Source organism: Halichoeres trimaculatus, unplaced genomic scaffold, assembly GCF_033239565.1.
Source record: "Halichoeres trimaculatus isolate MK-OKI-2021-1 unplaced genomic scaffold, fHalTri1.1 fHalTri1_scaffold_1, whole genome shotgun sequence".
Lineage (NCBI taxonomy): Eukaryota > Metazoa > Chordata > Actinopteri > Labriformes > Labridae > Halichoeres > Halichoeres trimaculatus.
This window is the reverse complement of record NW_027437179.1, coordinates 18,020,172-18,039,392: the sequence shown is the minus strand read 5'-3', so window position 1 is coordinate 18,039,392 and position 19,221 is coordinate 18,020,172. Positions and strand designations below refer to the sequence as shown.

Below are 19,221 nucleotides of genomic sequence, written 5' to 3'. Positions count from 1 at the left end.
CTGATATAAATCATTTCCCACCATGTTCAAATAAAGTTTTATCAACTTCACTCGTTCTGTCACAGAATCTGATTCTTGGTGTGATTTTGCAGAATATGTAATGTGACATGTTTTTAAGAAATCAAGATATATTTCCAAACTGATGCGGGAACTATTGTTGGTGCGGGAAGGGGACCTGGTTTTTCTTCATTGCCTTTAACATGATTTGTGCTGCTGTGAAGATCAAATAGCTGTTTTGATAGTGAGTCATGATCTGCTGCGGATGAGTCTTTGTTTTCCTTTTGTTTCATGGCAGGTAGCAACAAACCACAGGAGAACTAACACCACTCCTAACTATGAACTGGACAGGTTAGACAGTGTTACCATAGGTTTATTTTTAGTAGCACAATATTTCATGCTTTTCAAATGACAGCTGTTGTCAGTCCTGATGGTACAAAAAGGGGTTAAGGGCAGCAGTAACAGTAGCAGCAGCAGTGTCATTTTTTGTGCTCAGTTTAAATACAGGAGTTGTTTTAAGACCAGAAAAATGTAAAACTGCAACTTTAGACAGTTTTGGAAGTTTAAGGGTAAATAATGTTATTTCTGACAACCATTCCCTCACTTTCCTTATCTCAGGAAAGTGATAAAATAATTTAATTTGACATTAAAACAATTTAAAAACAGGTCTGTTTCTGTGTCAGAAACTCCATTTATTCAGTTCAATATGATTTTTTTTCTAGCTCTCTCCTTGTCTTTTTTTGTTTTCTTTTACTCTCGCTGACACAGCAGATGTGCTGAAAGTGAATCCTCTCCTGGTTGTGTGTTTCTGTGACATCAGTTACTTGAACAAAGTGCGTCATTAGATCACAGAGTAGCATAAACACAGTTGATGCATTGTCTGTGAGAGCTGGCTGACTCAGAGCTGAATTTGTCCAGCTTGTAGCAGCGTGTTAACATCGGAGGCGGCACAGATGGATGAATGATCCTCCTGTTGCTGCCATCCAAGACAGATGACACTGCTCAGTCTCTTTATTTCTTTCTCTCTTTGCTTTTCTTTCTCTTTATTCTCTTCCTTCCTGTCCTGCCATTCCTGCAGTGCAAAATGATGAGATAAAAATGAGTGTGGGCGTGTGTGTCTGTTATATCTCTCTTAAATCTAATATGAGAATGTACATTTCAGAGTCAGTTATTGTTTTGTTGTCTTTTATTCATGCCTATTTATTTTCAGCGTATTGATTCCTGTGTCTGTCACATGTGCGTGTGTGTGTGGTCTATCTTTATGTCATCTGCCCCTTGCCTTGGCACTGCCACTGATTTCCTCCTGTTGTAACTTCCTGCCTGAGGCGACTTAGCATTTCCAGTAGCAACACTCGCAGTCCAACCATCACTTCAGAGCCCTCCCCCATCCCTTTATTCCTCTTTCCAAGTGTGCTCCTTCCATCTATCACCCGTCCATCCATCCGTCTACCCAGTCAGGACTGCCAGACCACAGCCCTCGTCTCATTCATTAATCATCAGCAGTGAGAAGGAACAAGGGAGCAGTCAGGCGAGGGAGAGGAAACAGAGGGAGGTGGTGGGGATGACAAGTGCAGGGGATTGGAGGTTAAAGATGAAACTTGAACCTCCTGAAAACCAAAAAACAAATGCAGAGATGCATCCTGACGTTTCAAACTCTGTGTTCTTCTTTTTCAGATTCCATTCTCACTGGTGCAGTTTCCACTCTGGGAATATTTAAAGGCAAGTCTTTTATCTGTCTTCATGTGTTTGTTTCCAGTTTTATTCTCCTTGAGTTTTTACTCCACCATCCTCTTTGCCTATTTCCTAGTCTTAGTGATAAATCTTTAGTGTTAATCACTTTCTCTGGTGTTGTTTTGTCCCAAGCAATACTGGGATTGTACACCCCATGTTGGGTTGGGTACCTTTCATGTACCGATGCCCTGTACCTGGCAATCGGTATTGGTACTCAACTGTACCAATTTTCTGTACTTTTTGTGTTTATGTGGTTAAAAAATATCATTTTAAAAAAAATAATAAAACATATATATTTTTTCAATTTAACTATTCACTCTTCAATGTATTACCTTGCAATGCTGTGTTCATGTCCGGCAAGGAAAATCCCCTACTCTTCCACTTCCTCACAGTCACAAGGATGCATTTAGGTACCTAAACATGGTACCTTTTGCTTTTATGTGAATTAGTACTTGGTACTTTTGACAGCATTTGGTCGGTACCTGTAAAAATACCTACTTCAGTGCCACCCATCCATAACCCCATGTGACCTAAACCATCACACCAGACTTCAGGTTATCAGGAGCACATCAAGTCCCAAGCATCTGTCTTGTTTTAGCTTTTCACACCTTGCTCCATATCTTGTTCAGTATCACTTTCTCCCCTCATGTCCTTTTCTTGCTTCCTCTGCTCACTGAGTGTCCCTGAACACAGAAAAAGACGTCCTCTTTGAAAGGACGCATTTTGTCAGAGTGACATCATGTCTCATGGGCGCGAGAGGCGGACAGTCGAACATTCCATCAATGTTAGGAGCTGACAGCCAAGAAGCAGCGAACAATACGCTGCTCAGCTGTATGTGTGTGTGTGTGTGTGTGTGTGTGTGTGTGTGTGTGTGTGTATGTGTGTGTGCACATGTGTATGTTTGTGTGTGTCTGTGCATTTGATAGTTAGACTTTGTCTTCCACAAGTGTCTCTTTGTCTCTCAGTCAAAGGCCCTCTCTCTCCAGGCCATCTGGACAAGTCCGTTGGTGGAGAGCTACACTGCTGGAATCTGGACCTCTCATCTCCTCTCCTGTCCTCTATTCCTGTCTCCTCTACCCTTGTCCTTTCTTCTTTCTGCCTGCTCCTTTTTCTTCTGTTAAGCATCTTTTATCCCCCTTCCCTTCTCCTTTCCTCCACTTCCTTGTTGCCTCCTTCCCCTTCTGTTTTCCCTTAAAATGCGTAACTGCTGATAACCAATAAGACGATCCCTTTGCTAGAAAAGCAGAAACCAGCTGACTAATCGAAGAACAGAACGATAAAAAAACGACTTCTCCTACCCTAACAGACTTTTTATTGCGATTCCTCCATAGTGACCACCGCGATGTTCAGAGACTTTCATAAACAGCAGTTTAGTTTGAAATATGCCAGAGTGAAAGAATTTGAGAGCGTGTATGTGTGTGGCATGATCTCCCATCTGCTTTGTGGGATAATAATGTGCTGCGTTCTTACTTTTTTCCCTTTTTGCTTCACACCAAGCCAGCACAGCTGTCAGGGAGAGAGTCAGACCAGGAAAGAGGAAAGCAACAAGAGAAAGCAGACAAATCCCTTTATGGGTCGAGTGCATCAAGTTCAAGTCATCTTTTTATTTCTGTGATATCAAAGAGAGAGTGAACACTTTTTTCTATTGGTGAAATGAAAGGACAGCTACGAATTTTACACTTCAGACACTGTTTAAGCTCTACTTCACAAAATAAAAAAAAAAATGTACTCTGTATGTACAACATATGTATTTCAGTTTGTTTTTATACAGCAGGTTTTGGTGTATGAAGGATCAACAGTAGAGTGAAGAAGTAGACAGAGTGCATCCAAAGTTATGATATCCTGTCTCCCACGCACAGTAATCTGACAAAGATGTATAAAAAATGATAGATCAAATTTATGTTTAACAAATACTTCACAAGTTTTCTTCCCCTTTTCAGGGTTATTATCACAGAGCCATAAATTTCATACTTCACAGATCTGTGTAGATTCTCTGGAAGCGAAACATCTGTGTAACTTAATTTCCTCTTTTTACACTGACTTGAAACAGACAAACAGGCACAACCAAAGTGGATATAATGGATCTAAATAGAAAAGTTGTCTTAAAAAGATTTACTAACACTGTTCAGAGAGAAAAGTTTTGAAGTCACAAAAATAGGAGCAATCTGACAAAGATACATTTGTAGACATAAACAAATATCTACATGCAAATGCAGCTAGTAAAAAGAACAATAGCAAAACAAATACAAACAAAATGAGAGAAGTACTCAGAGAGCGCAGACCTCCACCAAGCATATTGTGATTGTCACACAACACTTTAGTCCTACTTTAATGTTATACTCCCTTTCAGCAGACTGTCTGCTAAAATTTGGTTTTAGTTGCAGGTTTGTAAGATAATTTGTTACCTGACAGTGTTGAAAATTATGATGACCCCGTTCATATTTCATATTCTGGATCTTAGTATCCAGAATATTGCCATGATCTGAATCGTAGTTTTACATCTGTCAGAAATTATCGTGACCTTGTGTTGTATTGTTTTGCAAAGTGATCCGACCATTTACATAATGGCTCTATCTCACAATGATAAAGAATCTTTGAAAAGATCCTGGGTCCAGACTGTGATCCAGATCACCTCCAAAATTTAATCACTTCTTCCTTATCCCATTTTGAACATTTACTGAAAATTTCATTAAGATCCATCGTTTACTTTTTGAGTTATGTTGTTCACAGACAAACAAACAGGCAGACAGACACACTCTCCCAAAACATAACCTTCTTGGCGGAGGTAATACATTTTGATTTCCTGTGCCTCGAAAAACTCAGAAAATCATTACAAAAACAATATCAACAAAGGAGTTATTTTCGGAAACCCAAGATCTCATTTTATACTGTTAAAGCATCCTGGGTTAAGACCTCTGTATAACTTACTTGTCACAGTGAAACTGAGACTCACTCTTAAAAACAGGTCAAAAGATTCAACCCTGAAGTACTTCAAAACTGATGACTTCATTTATTTTGCAGACATATCTGAAGGGTCAGGTTTTGATTTTTGCTTGTAATTTAAACACTTAATTTATTACGAAGTTGGACCCAAAAGCAAGTCTTGGAAGTAGTTTATTGCCACATAACAGAAAAACAGAGCTATCATTTCCAGAGGCTCATATGACATGAGTTGACTGCTGCAAGGTCTTGAAATTGGTGTCTGCTTTAAGATTTAAATTCATCTGTCTTGCACCAGACTTTGGTGTCATTTTAAGTAATCCCCACACTTCTTCCACTCATTAATTAAACCATATTAAGTTTTTTTACTCAGATGACACAAGGAAAGAAGGCTTTCATTTAATCCCATCTGCACTGACCTCAAAAACATCAACTAAATAGGAGGGTGTAACACTTGTAGGTTATGATTGAACACCAAGAATTGGCCACAAAAACTGTAAGGAATTTGTCATCAACAGGCATGATGGGAACCCAAATAAAACTTTGGGATGCAAAAACAGATGGGCTCTCACTGCACATAGTTGCACGCATTAATACAAACACATACATGATGCTCCGACACATGCACACAATTCCAGCACCTCCTTCCTTCAGGAAGTCATCCAGGTGCAAACTCTGACCTCGACACAGGAGATCACAGGTCAAAAAGTGTGTTTTCCCAGGTTTGCCCCTTATTATTTATTCATGAAACAAAGAGGAAGGGGTGGAGAGACTGAGGGAGACAGGGAGGAATACCCCAGCCGAGGCCTTTGATGTGGAAAACAAAATCTCCTTTTTAATCTGCGCTCTAATGGAACACACATGACAAAGCCAGAGCTGTCTGCCAGTTCCTCTCCTTTCTCTCTTTCATGGCGTGTTTATTTGTTTGTGTTGAATGTGTTGTGGGTGCGCACATGGTTTACATGATGTTCACATGAGGCAGGAGAAGAGGGAGATAACATGCAACAGATTAGACTCTCAGGGGGGGATTGGACAAAGAAAATATTAGTAATCGCTCCATGCTGTTGCCCAATTGCTCTCTCTCTGAGAAGTAATCATACCTTAAAGGGCCTGAGGCAGCACAGCTGTCCACATGCATTTATACAAAGACTAACCTTGTATAGACAGTCTCTTCATCCTGTTGTTGAAACAGGGAGTAGGGGAAAGAGAGTTCATTCCTAAAACAAAAACATCAGGTGGTTTCCTTCAGTAGCCAGTTGTTTTCGGGAAACTGACTGGTGACGTGAGTGGTGTCAGCAAGAGACGATGCATTGAACAGACAAATTCACATACTGCATACAACACCTAACAGTTTGCTGAGTCGTAACATTGTAATATTCAGCATTGAACTGATTCAATAGTGAGAAACTGAAATAAAACATCAAGTAATAAATTCCTTACATTTCCATTTTATCACAGTGCATATATTCCATTCTGCACCATAAAGGTGACAGTCTTTACCTAATGGACTGGAAAGAATTCCCAGCTTAGCATGGTTTTCACACTACCAGAAAGATATGGTGGACATTTTATTACATACTCCAGTATTTTTTTATTTCAGTGCAACTCCTCCATTCAGCAAGGAGAAAACTGAGTGAATTACTTTATAAGCAGGTTTGAAATATAGTCAGAGTAAAATCTCATTAGTTCTTTTTAATATAACATCTTTTTAACCAGGCTTGTCCAATAAATGTAATCTTATCACAAAGTGGAATGGCAACATACAGTTTCATGGATAAAAAAGCAATCTTATATAGTAGATTAAAAGTAAAAATCACAGATGGATTGATTTATATATTAACTTTACATAAGCATTGGAAATTTTAACCCCTTGATGCCTGTCATTGCAAATTTGGCACATACCCTTTCAGGTCTTGATGCAGAAATGACCTTTGTATCTCATTATTACCTATTGATTCATTTTCTATCAGATCCATTATGTCACTATATATTGGTCAGGGGATGAACTTCTCATCTACATATATAATCTTACTTAGTTATAACTGTTGTGTGTACTATACTGAAATATACTATGTCCACTTAATTTAACATCTGTTAGAATGCAAAAACACATAAAAACTATCCATTTTTATATTTGTTAATTTATTCAAACCACAGAGGGTTAACAAGTAAAAACCAGAATAACATATGCAACACCAGGGGTGGTCAACCAGTCAGAGACCAAGAGCCACAAAGATTAAAGTGGTATATCTGTCTATCTGTCTGTCTGTCTGTCTGTCTGTCTGTCTGTCTGTCTGTCTGTCTGTCTATCTATCTATCTATCTATCTATCTATCTATCTATCTATCTATCTATCTATCTATCTATCTATCTATCTATCTATCTATCTATCTATCTATCTATCTATCTATCTATCTATCTAGCTATGAGCACATGAGCAAATGAGCAATCGATAGCAGCACAAGTAGAGAAAAGAAACTGAAACTTAAGTATCAATCTCATCACCCAAGTATTGATCAAAACTGATCCCAACATTGGCATCAATACATCATTATTTTAGATTTATCGGCATACCACTACTCATAACAATATCTACATATATATTTTTATGAATGGATTGAAGAGCCGCATCCCAAAAGGCAAAGAGCCCCATGCGGCTCAGGAGCCACAGGTTTGCCACCCCTGTGCAACACCAAGAAACTTAACCGACAACTTTACTTGTAATTTTTCCTTCTCTCATCAACTCAACAACTACCAGGCCTGGCCATGACCCTTAATGCATGTGATCCCCTGCTCTCTAACCCCTGTATTTCTAGTCTCCCTTCATCTGCCCATCATGAGATGAATGCCACAATGCTCAAAATGTGCAAAAAATTGTCCAAAACACATAAACAAACAAACTTGGAAAAAGCCAATCTTATGTTTTTGTCGGTCATAAAGTAGCACCAGTTTTGACTGATTTGATGATTGGGATGATTCATAAACAGCTGGAGACTTCTCACAGGAGCTCTAAGGACTGCTGAATGATCCAGAAAAAGTCATAGGCTATGGTTCTGTACTGATGGGAACATGTTTACATAATTTTATTTCTTAATTTAGGAATTTTTTTAGTTTAAGAACAGTAACAAAAGCTAAAGTAGCTCATTTATGTATGCTAAGTTTAATATAAGTAGAACTACAGCTTGCTTTAAAAAGGCTACAGGGTAAACTGTTAACAGCTCAAACTGTGAGTGTATTTAACAGGACTATTTTAAATCATTTTTAATGAATTGTGTAATGAGTGGGATGATGTATTACAAAAGCTGACAGTTCATTGAGGAAGTGCATGATCATTGAAGCTGATAGCAAGACCAATGTGGGCTGAGGGGTGAGCAGGATAGGAGGCTTTTCTCCACTCTTCTAGATGAGACATCTTTCTTTCTCCTAGTGTTCTCCAAAATGAAATCTCAGACTGCTACATGGGGACAGACAGAGGTAGGGTTAGTCCACCTTCACCGTGTTGAGCTGCATTTTAAAGGCTGTGTAAATGTTTCCTGTGTGCTGTGCATGCAGCTCCGTGTTAATGGAGCAACCTGGCCCTGTTGTAATCTGAGTTTGAGACCCCCGGTGTATATTAATGACAGCTCTTTTTAACAGATATTTTTTGTGCTGCAGACCTTCAGGTTAAGAAAATAACAAGCTGATAATGATACGTACATGTGATATGTGGAAATATGCTGACCCACTGTACTTGAACATGATGGTGTCTAGACTAAATGTGTAAAGCTGCAGCCCAGTCGAGTGGGAGCGCAGCAGCGTATCCTCTTGCCTCCCTCTTGTCCAGTCCCTGTTCCTGGGAAACAAGTAGTATGACATCACTGGGGAGAAAAAGCAACACAAAAATAGCTAAACAGTCCAGTTCCCACCCGCTGGGCCTAGACCCCAGACCAGACCAAGGTTCACAATGTGTTTTCAATGTGTCTGATATCTCTGCTAACTACAGTCTTCTCTCTCTTTATCTCCCTCCCCTCTTCCTCCCTTGTTCTTGCCCTTTCATCATCCCTCCTCTGTGTCTTTTCGCTCTCTTTTTCCCGCAGACTCTGTGGTCATGGAGGCAAGGTCACACGCTCTACTCTTGGCAGGCTGCAGTGTGCGGAGCTTTTGCAGGTGCAGGGGATTATTTGCTGCTTTGGGAACGAGGCGGAGATGGAGAAGGGGGAAAAAAGGGGGGAGAGAAGGAGGAGAGGAGGGATGGATAGCCTGAGTACATGGATGGATGGATGTGTGGATAGGTGAACGGATGGCCAGGAGGGCAAAACAAGTTTAGCCAAAGTCACATTCTTGTCAGATTCCACAAAGGTTAGATCAGCTGACAAATCACATCCCCTCGCACAGCTGATCAGAGAAGAAAAGAATCTGAGGAAAGAAAAATGGATTAGAGGGGGGAACAGGAAATTCCATTTTCTTAAACATTGCTTTCTTGCAGCATTGAATAAGCCATGCTGTCTCAAAAAGGTATTATTGTGGTAGTTCTCAAGGCTGTCAGCCAATAGAAATTAAACCATATCAGACTTTTCATTCTGTCTAAGCCTGGATGAGCACCGAGGGAGAGACAGGCGACCAAAAGGAGGAGAGAGCAGGGATAAGAGGGGCCAGATCCTGCGTATGGGCCCCTGCAGCTGTGCGACCTCTTGAGCACTGGGGCCTGAAGTAGTTTGAGAGAGAGAGAGGGAGAGTAAAGAGCAGGAAAGGAGTGGGAGAGGGAAGGGGAGCTGAATAATAGGAAGACAAACAGGGGAAAGGAAAAGACAGTAAAGACAGAATTAAAACAGAATATAAAAAAGGAGCCATTTTTCATTTTCCAAATGGTGGCTGAAGGTGAAAGAGATTCAAGCTTTGTCAATGGTTTAAACATTGGATAGGTTTGTAGTTCTGTGTTTGTGTTTGTTTTTTATTTTAATGAGTTTTATCTAAAGTTCACAAACTGATACCCAATACTGTCTCATAAAGCCTCCTTAAACTAATCCTGAAAATGGATTTACCTCTTAAAATGGTTTAAACTATTCAAACAAGAAAAGCTTTTGTTTTCTAGAATTTAAAAACAAAAAATGCTGTAGCTTTCAGAAAATTCCTTGTTTTTTTGTTTTTTTTGGAGATTTTTTAAATCCGTGTAGTTGTTTTCATGTGGAGAACAAATGCAAAACTTTTGATAATGCATGGTGATTATGGTTCATATGTACTGTGAATGCAGTAAGATGATAATCTTTTGGTTTACTTACGTCTACTTTATACTGTTAGTTTTAATTGCATGTTTGGAAGGACACTGTTCATTACGGTGCAGGCAAGACAGTTTGTCACGCTCAATACACAGTTTAAAGAGCACTGTGAACAATACACCCGCTAAAGGAGACTCTTCATCTTCTACAAACTTCTGCAAACTTCTTCTTCACTCACCTGTCGGTAAAATTGGACATTTTTGGGATGAGGTTTCAGCTTGTGGGTGTATTTCAGTGTGAATTTTTGAAGAATAGTGGGCTTGGATATTGACACATTTTCATTACCAGGTCACTGTCACTACACGTGGCTCACAGGTCCTGCTGGACCACGTATCAGCGGTCAGCACACTGCAAAAAACTGAAATCTTATCAAGTGTTTGTGTCTTTTTTTTAACGTAAAAATTGTCTTATTATACTCAATATGAGCCACTGTCAACTTATCAATCCAGAAAAATATCTTGTTTCAAGTTATCAGAGTACAAAAATGAGGTTTGAATCGCTTGTAACCAGTAAAAAAATCTGCCAATGGAACAAGAAAAAATTGCTTGAAAATTTCCTTGAGACTAGAACAATGTCTTAACACAAGTAACTTTTCTTTTGTTCCATTAGCAGATTTTTTTTACTGGTTACGAGCAATTCAGACCTCATTTTTGTCCTTAAATAACTTTAAACAAGACGTTTTTCTGGATTGGTCACTTGAATTCAGCTCATATTGAGTCTAAAAAGGAATTTTCTACTGAAAATAAGACAAAAACACTTGATAAGATTTCAGTTTTTGCAGTGCATGGAGTGAGACACTCATGTTAGCCGCACTGTGAGACTCCCTGACTTTAGAGGTGCTTCTCTTGAAAGTAATTGGGATTGAGCAACCGGTACCTTAGGAAAAAAGGTTAATAACGTCAGTGTTAAACAGTCTTGATCCTCAGTTACAAATACTTAGCAGTGTGGTAGGGCACAGTGTTGGTGCCAACACCCCACTTTTTATGTTTATGGTTAGTGAATCTTGCAATTGTTTGCAGCAAGGGATGGGTACCTTTCACATCTGAAACAATACGGTACCCATCCCTGGATATTGGTGTTGGTGCTCAACTGTACCAATTTTTCGGTACTTTTGTGAGTTTATGTGGTAAGAAAACTTTTTTTTTTTTAAATAATAAAATCTCAAACTTTTTAATTTTTACATATTTATTCTTCAACATATAACTTTGCAATGCTGTATTCATGTCCAGTATGGAAAATTCCCTACTCTTCCAATCTCTCACAGTCACAATGATGCATTTAGGTACCTAAACATGGTACCTTTTGATTTTTCATGAATCGGTACTCAGTGTTACAGACAGAATTTGGCAGGTACCTTTAAAAGTACCTTGGTTGCAGCACATTGTTTTAGACACTTTCTGTTGCACATTGGGGCACTGTTGTGAAAGGCAGAATTGATTTAAAGCACTCAAGCTTCTTCTTTAGGGAATATCATGCTTATCATGAATTATTATCAGATTAACAAACTGCTTCTTGTTAATGGTTTGTAGAAATCCCTGAATCTGTCTGTTGAATAGTCAAAATGGTCCATTTTGAAAATAGCATGACATCTTCACAAGATGTTGATGAGGTGGTCGCATAAGGGTGAGGTGGGCATCAAACACCGAGGTCTGCCCATAGCTCTGTGCTTGACAGGCCTCCAGAGAACTGGCCAATCAGAGGACAGGGGGTTTGTGATGTTAGAGGCCTCAAAGCAACAGCAGCTAAAATTAAGTGTTTTAGTAAGAAGCTGAAATAAGAGTTTTTTAAAGCACCAGGGTGAAAAAAATAAAGATATATCTGAGCTGTAAATTATGTAAAACTACTACAGAGTGCCGGAGGGACAGCATAAAGCCTTTGAAAAAGCATAATACCCCACATTTAAAATGTACACAGCTGATTTCAACCTACTTATAGTTGTGCTTTTTCATCTTGTTGAAAGTCCTCATAAAAATGCAGCAGTTAGAAGCTTTTGAGAGGACTCAGCGTGTGCATAAGACATTAGAATCATAAAAACCCATAATATACATCCAGAGAAAAATGGCTGTGAATAAGAAAGGGTGTCACATCATCAATCTTTTCTCTCAGTCCTCACCTTTCCCGTGATGAAAAAGCCGAACCACAATCAAAATACAGATTTCAGAGGAACAGTTCTGCAGACTGGTCTGTGTTGGACCTTTCTAGCTCTCAGTCCATAACTCTTGTGGTGCTACAGCATGCCAGAAAGCACAGGAAGATTGAGGTTTGCTGCTCTTGGGACAGTGGAGAGATGGAGAAATAGAAATGGAGGTGAAGGAGAGGAGAGGGAATGACAAAACAGCACCCAGAGGAGCTGAGTCGTGGCGCTGCGCCATCCTACCTGGACTCAGTCCATTCCAGGGAGAAGAGGAGAGGAGAGGAACTAATCTTTGTGAAAGAAGAGAGACAGAAACGAGGAGATGTGGATAAGTGGGAGGCAGGATGAGACATTGAGAGAAAAATTCAAAATAAAAGTCGTGAGATGAGATAAGGAGCAGAGTGGGGTGAATGTGAGATTGGGAGAGAATCTTAAAAACATGATCTGAACTTTCAGACAAGAGCTGTTTCTCCTCACACAAAGTGGCCTTCCTCTTCTCTAAGCAGGCAGATATTTTACTCCTTGTTGGAAAGTTAATTGAATAAAAATGATAATGTACATAACACGTTTACTTTCTTTGGAATATAGATTGAAATATTTGCAGTGAATGAACAATTTGAGCCAAACGAAGGAGTGGGTGGCGTACAACAGAAGTTTGGGTCCAGGGCAAAAGTCGGGTTCTCGTCCCTTTGCGATCCTTAAATTTCATCCACTTCCTCTTACTCGTCTTCCCACACTTGCTCTTTCATTTGTGCTTAATTGACTTGATGCTAGAAATGCTCACATGGGCCCTCGCACCCCGCTCTGACTTATGATGGATTCAACCCTGTTTGAACCTCTGAAAATAAAAAAAAAAGAGAAAAGCACCCAATGCTTGACAGCATCGAACCTCATCATACCACATGATTCATTCAGCCACTTTTAGATCCTTCCAATCTCAATCTCATCTCTCAGTGTGAAACATTTCTTCAAGACTTTTCTGCTCTCCAAGAATATTACGAAACAGGCTGCAGTGAGAGGGGCCGTAACATTTAATGCTGAAGTTTTATTCAGCCTTGTAGGAAAAAAAACTGTTTGAATCAGTTTCATAATCAGCCAGAATTAAGTAGTAAAAAGTAACGACGCGTTACGCCACACTGATCCTAATGTCTTCCTCTGTCCTCTCAGTGGCCCATATGGGTATGTTTACAGAGCACAGTTGCTATGTTTATGGCAGTGACACATGCAAACTTTCTCGCCTTGACACACACTGCGGCTCAGCGGAGACACCCCTGGATCCCGTCGCGTATCCAGCTTCCAAATTTGAGGGATGTCTGGTGTAACTGCTCCGTTAAACTTGTGGGAGTGAACTCATTTTGTGTGAGAGAAACTGTGTGTACGTGTGACTGCTGAGTGCATCCAAATGTTTCTTTTCGTGCTCGTGCATATGGCCGTGTTGTGAGGTGTGTGCAGTAGGAAGGAAGCGGCTGGAAGAGGAGCGTGCTCATCTGGTTTTTGTGGTCTAATAACATGGAAGGTCTCAGATGGGGAATATTATCTTTTTTATGAACTTAATGGAGTGAAAGGCTGAAAGTTCTTCTGTTAACAGCTGAATTAATGTATGACTGTATGTGGTTAAGTAATTAGACTTTTTATGGCTTTATTTTCTGTGTTTTAGGACTCTTCTGAGAGCAGGGAGTCTTTTATGTTCCCACTTTGTCTAATGCGCGTGTGACTTTTTGTAGGTGCAGTAGCAGCTTTGGTTACCACTCCTCTCGACGTGGCGAAGACCAGGATCATGCTCGCAAAGGTATACACTCACTTAAACACACATCCACACCCACACACACACACAGAGTGAGCCATCCCTTCTGGCAGCAGCTTTTAAACACTGCTGTCAGGTGATGCCTTGCAGGCAGCGAGCTGAGTGGGCCCGCAGCCTGAGCAAACTCCAACAGTGTCAGAGCGCAGGATGGAGGTAGTGGGCCGAGGTAGCTCGGGACAGGAGTGAGACGTACACACACATCGATCATCTGTGGAAGACTGTGGACAGTGTCGGGGAGACATGTTTGTGCACGTGGTTAGTGTTAGACTGAGGACGAGAATGTCCATTTCAAGGCTGCTTGTCACAGAGAGGTGAAGCAGAGGGCCAGCGTCCCCTCGCTAACGCTGCCCTTCCTCTTTAACAGTCCCGCTCCATCCGTAGCAACATCCCTCCTCTGCCTCCCTTTAACCACCTCCTTTTTTACTTTTGGCTCACTCTAACAGTACGTCTGGCTTCCCTCACTAAGTCCTGTGTATGTGTGTGTGTGTAAAGGGTAAGGAGTTCAGAGTTACCCCACTACACACACACACATTCATACACACATGCACACTCTGTCCTTGGATAAGACACAGTGTTCCCTCCCTCCTTCTCTCTCCATAATAACTAATGAGATACTGGTATTAACCAAACACTCACTCAGTCCCGATCTGTTGCGAGAAGTCGTTGGCTGTAGGTGAAATATTTCTGGACGGGACAAAGGCTTCCTGTAAACATTATTTGAAACACAGCTGCTGTGATTTACCACCAGCAAAGGACTCTGACTGCGCTGCCTCAGCGAGGTTGAGTTGTAACTTTATAAGGCCAAGTTTTTGATTCACTAGAGGCGCCACAGGTGGGCCTGGAATAAAACTGGAATAAGACTTTAGTGCCATCAAAAATGAAAGGATTTTATAAGAGAGTAACATCCTAGCTTTATACTTTTTTTAGATATTCAACAAATCACAAGCCAGACTGATGTCATTCTTCAAGTTTCTTTAAACAAAATCCATCAAATGATTTCACCCAGTGTTCAGTAAACATCCCAACTTATAAAATGACAAACAAATATTAAACATCTGCTTGTTTTACTTCAACAACAGCATGCTGAACTAATTTGTTGAGATGAAAGGTATTACAGCACAAAAGGCAGAGGGGTGAGAATGGAAATCCCTTTTTAGCTCTTAAATCTGTCTTTTAAACCTTTTCTAAATCCTCCTGATAAAAACAGGTGCTGCGTCTAGTTATTGTATCCAGGTTTTCCTAGGACTGTTCAAACTGGTGAGAATTTCTTGAAAATAAACTCATTAGCATGACCTCAAAAACAAAACAAATTAACAGATCTCCAATACAAACAAACTGAGTCAAGCAAAAGTAGCAAATCTTTAAAAGAAAAGCCAGTTGTAGAAAATTTGTGGCTTTGCCTTAAAAATGTCCAAATTAATCATTTATCAAAATAGTGGCAGTTCTGAATCTGCACTGCAAAAAAAACTAAATTCTTATTGACTGTTTTTCTCTTGTTTTGGGTAAAAATTATCTTACTACACTTGATATGAGCTACATTCAGCTTATCAGTCCAGAAAAATGTCTCGTTTCAAGTTGTTCTAAGACAAAAAAATGAGTTCTGGATTGCTTGTAACGAGTAAAAAAAAAATCTGTCAATACAATAAGAGACATTTGCCGGAAAATATGCTTAAAACTAGAAGGTCTTCATACAAGTAACTTTTTTCTTGTTCCATTGGCAGATTTCTTTTTACTTATTTTAAGCAGTTCAGACCTCATTTTTGTCTTTATATAACTTGAAACAAGACACTTTTCTGGACTAGTCAGGCGAATGTGGTTCATGTTAAGTCTAAAAAGGTATTTTGTACTGAAAATAAGACAAAAACAAGTCAGTCTTTTGATTTGAGTTGTTTTTTTCATCAAACTGAAGACTTAAGTAAAGCACCTGTATGAGGCCTAGTGATGCTATGAATAGATGAATGAGAACTATCTCAGGGGGGTGTAGTGGACCAAGAATTGACGGTGTGCATGTGGCAGATGTAAATGTAGAACAGGAAAGGAAGACAACGGTTGGCTACACTTAATATTTTAGAGAAGTTACCTGAATGTGTCACCTTTAATGGTTCAAATGATTACCTCCACCAACAAGGCTATGTTTTTGGAAGTTTGTCTGTCTGTTTGTCTGTGAGCAACATAACTCAAAAAGTAACCAAGGAATTGCGATGAAATAATTAGGAAACTTTCAAAATGGAATGAGAAAGAAGTGGTTAAATTTTGGAGGTGATCTGTATCACCGTTTGGATCCAGGATTTTTTTAAAGGATTCTTTATCATTGTGAGATAGGGCCGTTTTCACCACATGTGTATATAACTCCATGATAAATGGTCGGATTGCTTTGCAAAAGAATACAGGACAAGGTCACGATAATTTCTGACGGACGTAAAAGTACGATCCAGATCCTGGCAATATTCTGGATACTAAGATCCAGAATATGAAAAATGTACTAGGTCATCATCATTTTCAACACTGTCAGGCAACAAATTATCGTCCCAACCTGCAACTTACACCAAATTGTAGCAGACAGTCTGCTGAAAGGGAGAATAACATTAAAGTAGGACTAAAGTGTTGTGTGACAATCACAGTTTGTTGTTTGAGATCTGTGCACTCTGAGTGCTTTTCTAGTTGATGATGGGTTTGATTCATTCAACTGATCATCTGTCATCTAATAAAATGACTAATTTAATTGTTCTGCAGTGTAATTGATATATATATATATATATATATATATATATATATATATATATATATATATATATATATATATATATATATATATATATATATATATATATGTATATAAATATATATGTATATAAATATATACATATACATATATATATATATATATGTATATGTATATATTTATATACATATATATTTATATACATATATATATATATATATATATATATATATATATATATATATATATATATATATATATATATATATATATATATATATATATTTATATATATATGTATATATATATATATATATATATATATATATATACATATATATATATATATATATATATATATATATATATATATATATATATATATATATATATATATATATATATATATCAATTACACTGCAGAACAATTAAATTAGTCATTTTATTAGATGACAGATGATCAGTTGAATGAATGATGATATGTACTAGGTCATCATCATTTTCAACACTGTCAGGCAACAAATTATCGTCCCAACCTGCAACTTACACCAAATTGTAGCAGACAGTCTGCTGAAAGGGAGAATAACATTAAAGTAGGACTAAAGTGTTGTGTGACAATCACAGTTTGTTGTTTGAGATCTGTGCACTCTGAGTGCTTTTCTAGTTGATGATGGGTTTGATTCATTCAACTGATCATCTGTCATCTAATAAAATGACTAATTTAATTGTTCTGCAGTGTAATTGATATATATATATATATATATATATATATATATATATATATATATATATATATATATATATATATATATATATATATGTATATAAATATATATGTATATAAATATATACATATACATATATATATATATATATGTATATGTATATATTTATATACATATATATATATATATATATATATATATATATATATATATATATATATATATATATATATTTATATATATATGTATATATATATATATATATATATATATATATATATATATATATATATATATATATATATATATATATATATTTATATATATATGTATATATATATATATATATATTTATATATATATACTTTTATGATGCAGCAATGAACATTAAAGCTTCATATAACACATGCAAATCGGCCTTTTTAAGTTTAAAATCCCATTACTAACTTCCTCACTTGCAAGCATGAAATGTAATCTTAATCCTGTTAGACTGAGGTTCTGTTTAAGTGTACAAACTCCCACAGCAGCACAGGATGACGAGCCCGGGCCGGAGAGTCAGAGAGAGACAGACAGAGAGAGCTGGAGAGAGCAGGCTGCAGCTGATGAGTATGGATGATTTGGTTTGGACTACAGGGAGGAAATGTGGGTGTTGGAACTCGTCACGTTAGTTTCCGTCTGACAGCAAAGCAGAAGTTTGGGTCTCATCTATGGCAGGCTGAATGAAAGAGTGGTGTTGTACAGTAGGTAAAGCTGAGGCTGGCAGACGGGATGTCCAGGACACAGCTGGATGTGTCAGGCACCTCCAGGGCAGGACTCCTGCCTGGATCCCTGGCTGCATGCCTGGTACAGCACACTCCTGCTCCTGCTGCTGGACGCCTCTTACACCACCGCTGTACAACACTGCTCCTCTGCTCAGGCTGCCTGGCTCTGCAGTAATCAGTGTCATGTTCACTTCCCTCCACTGCAACCAGCTGTGGTTAAAACAGGCGTCAGTCTCCGGCTGGCAAGCTCTGACATTTTTACATTCATCATCCTCCCTCATCGACCCATGAAGATTTAGATGTTTGTGATCATGAAGATCCTCTGTGTTAAAGTACTTTTTTTTCTGGTCTTGCATGTGTACAAACAGGTGGCTGTTTCAAAATGTGCTGCAAATGCACTCACCAGCCACTTTACTGGGTACACCTAGCTAGTACCATCATTTAAGTACAGTGAACTCATTGTCATGTTCAAGAAACCAGTCTGAGATGATTCCAGCTTTATGACATGGAGCGTTATCCTGCTGGAAGTAGCCATCAGAAGATGGGTACACTGTGCTCATAAAGGGATGGACATGGTCAGCAACAATACTCAGGAAGGCTGTGGACTTTAAATCATGCTCAGTTGGTACTAAGGAGCCCAAAGTGAGCCAAGAAAATATCCCCCACACCATTTCACCAGCAGCCTGAACCGTTGATACAAGGCAGGATGGATCCATGCTTTCATGTTGTTGATGCCAAATTCTGACCCTACCATCTGAATGTGGAGCAGAAATCCAGACTCATCAGACCAGGCAACGTTTTTCCAATCTTCTGTTCTGAATTGTAGTCTCAGTTTCCTGTTACTGCTGACAGGAGGGTCACCCAGTGTGGTCTTCTGCTGCTGTAGCCCATCTACCTCAAGGTTGGACGTGTTGTGCGTTCAGAGATGCTCTTCTGCAGACCTCGGTTGTAACCAGTGGTTATTTGAGTTACTGTTGCCTTTTTGTCAGCTCCAACCAGTCTGTCCATTCTCCTCTGACCTCTGGCATCAACAAGGCATTTTGTCCCACAGAACTGCTCCTCACTGGACATTTCCTGTTTTTGGGACCATTCTCTGTAAACCCTAGAGATGATTGTGGGTTAAAAAATCCCAGTAGATCAACAGTTTCTGAAA

At 38.8% G+C, this 19,221-nt stretch overlaps 1 protein-coding gene across 1 annotated transcript in view; it reads left to right on the top strand.

Annotated features, from left to right (window-relative positions):
* Nucleotides 1-19,221, top strand: part of slc25a26 (solute carrier family 25 member 26) — a 71,290-nt gene that overhangs the window by 41,594 nt on the left and 10,475 nt on the right. The window contains exons 6-8 of the mRNA XM_074673244.1: nt 1,672-1,716; nt 8,744-8,813; nt 13,781-13,845. Coding sequence (XP_074529345.1) covers nt 1,672-1,716; nt 8,744-8,813; nt 13,781-13,845 — 180 coding nt within the window. The remainder of the gene's footprint in view (nt 1-1,671; nt 1,717-8,743; nt 8,814-13,780; nt 13,846-19,221) is intronic.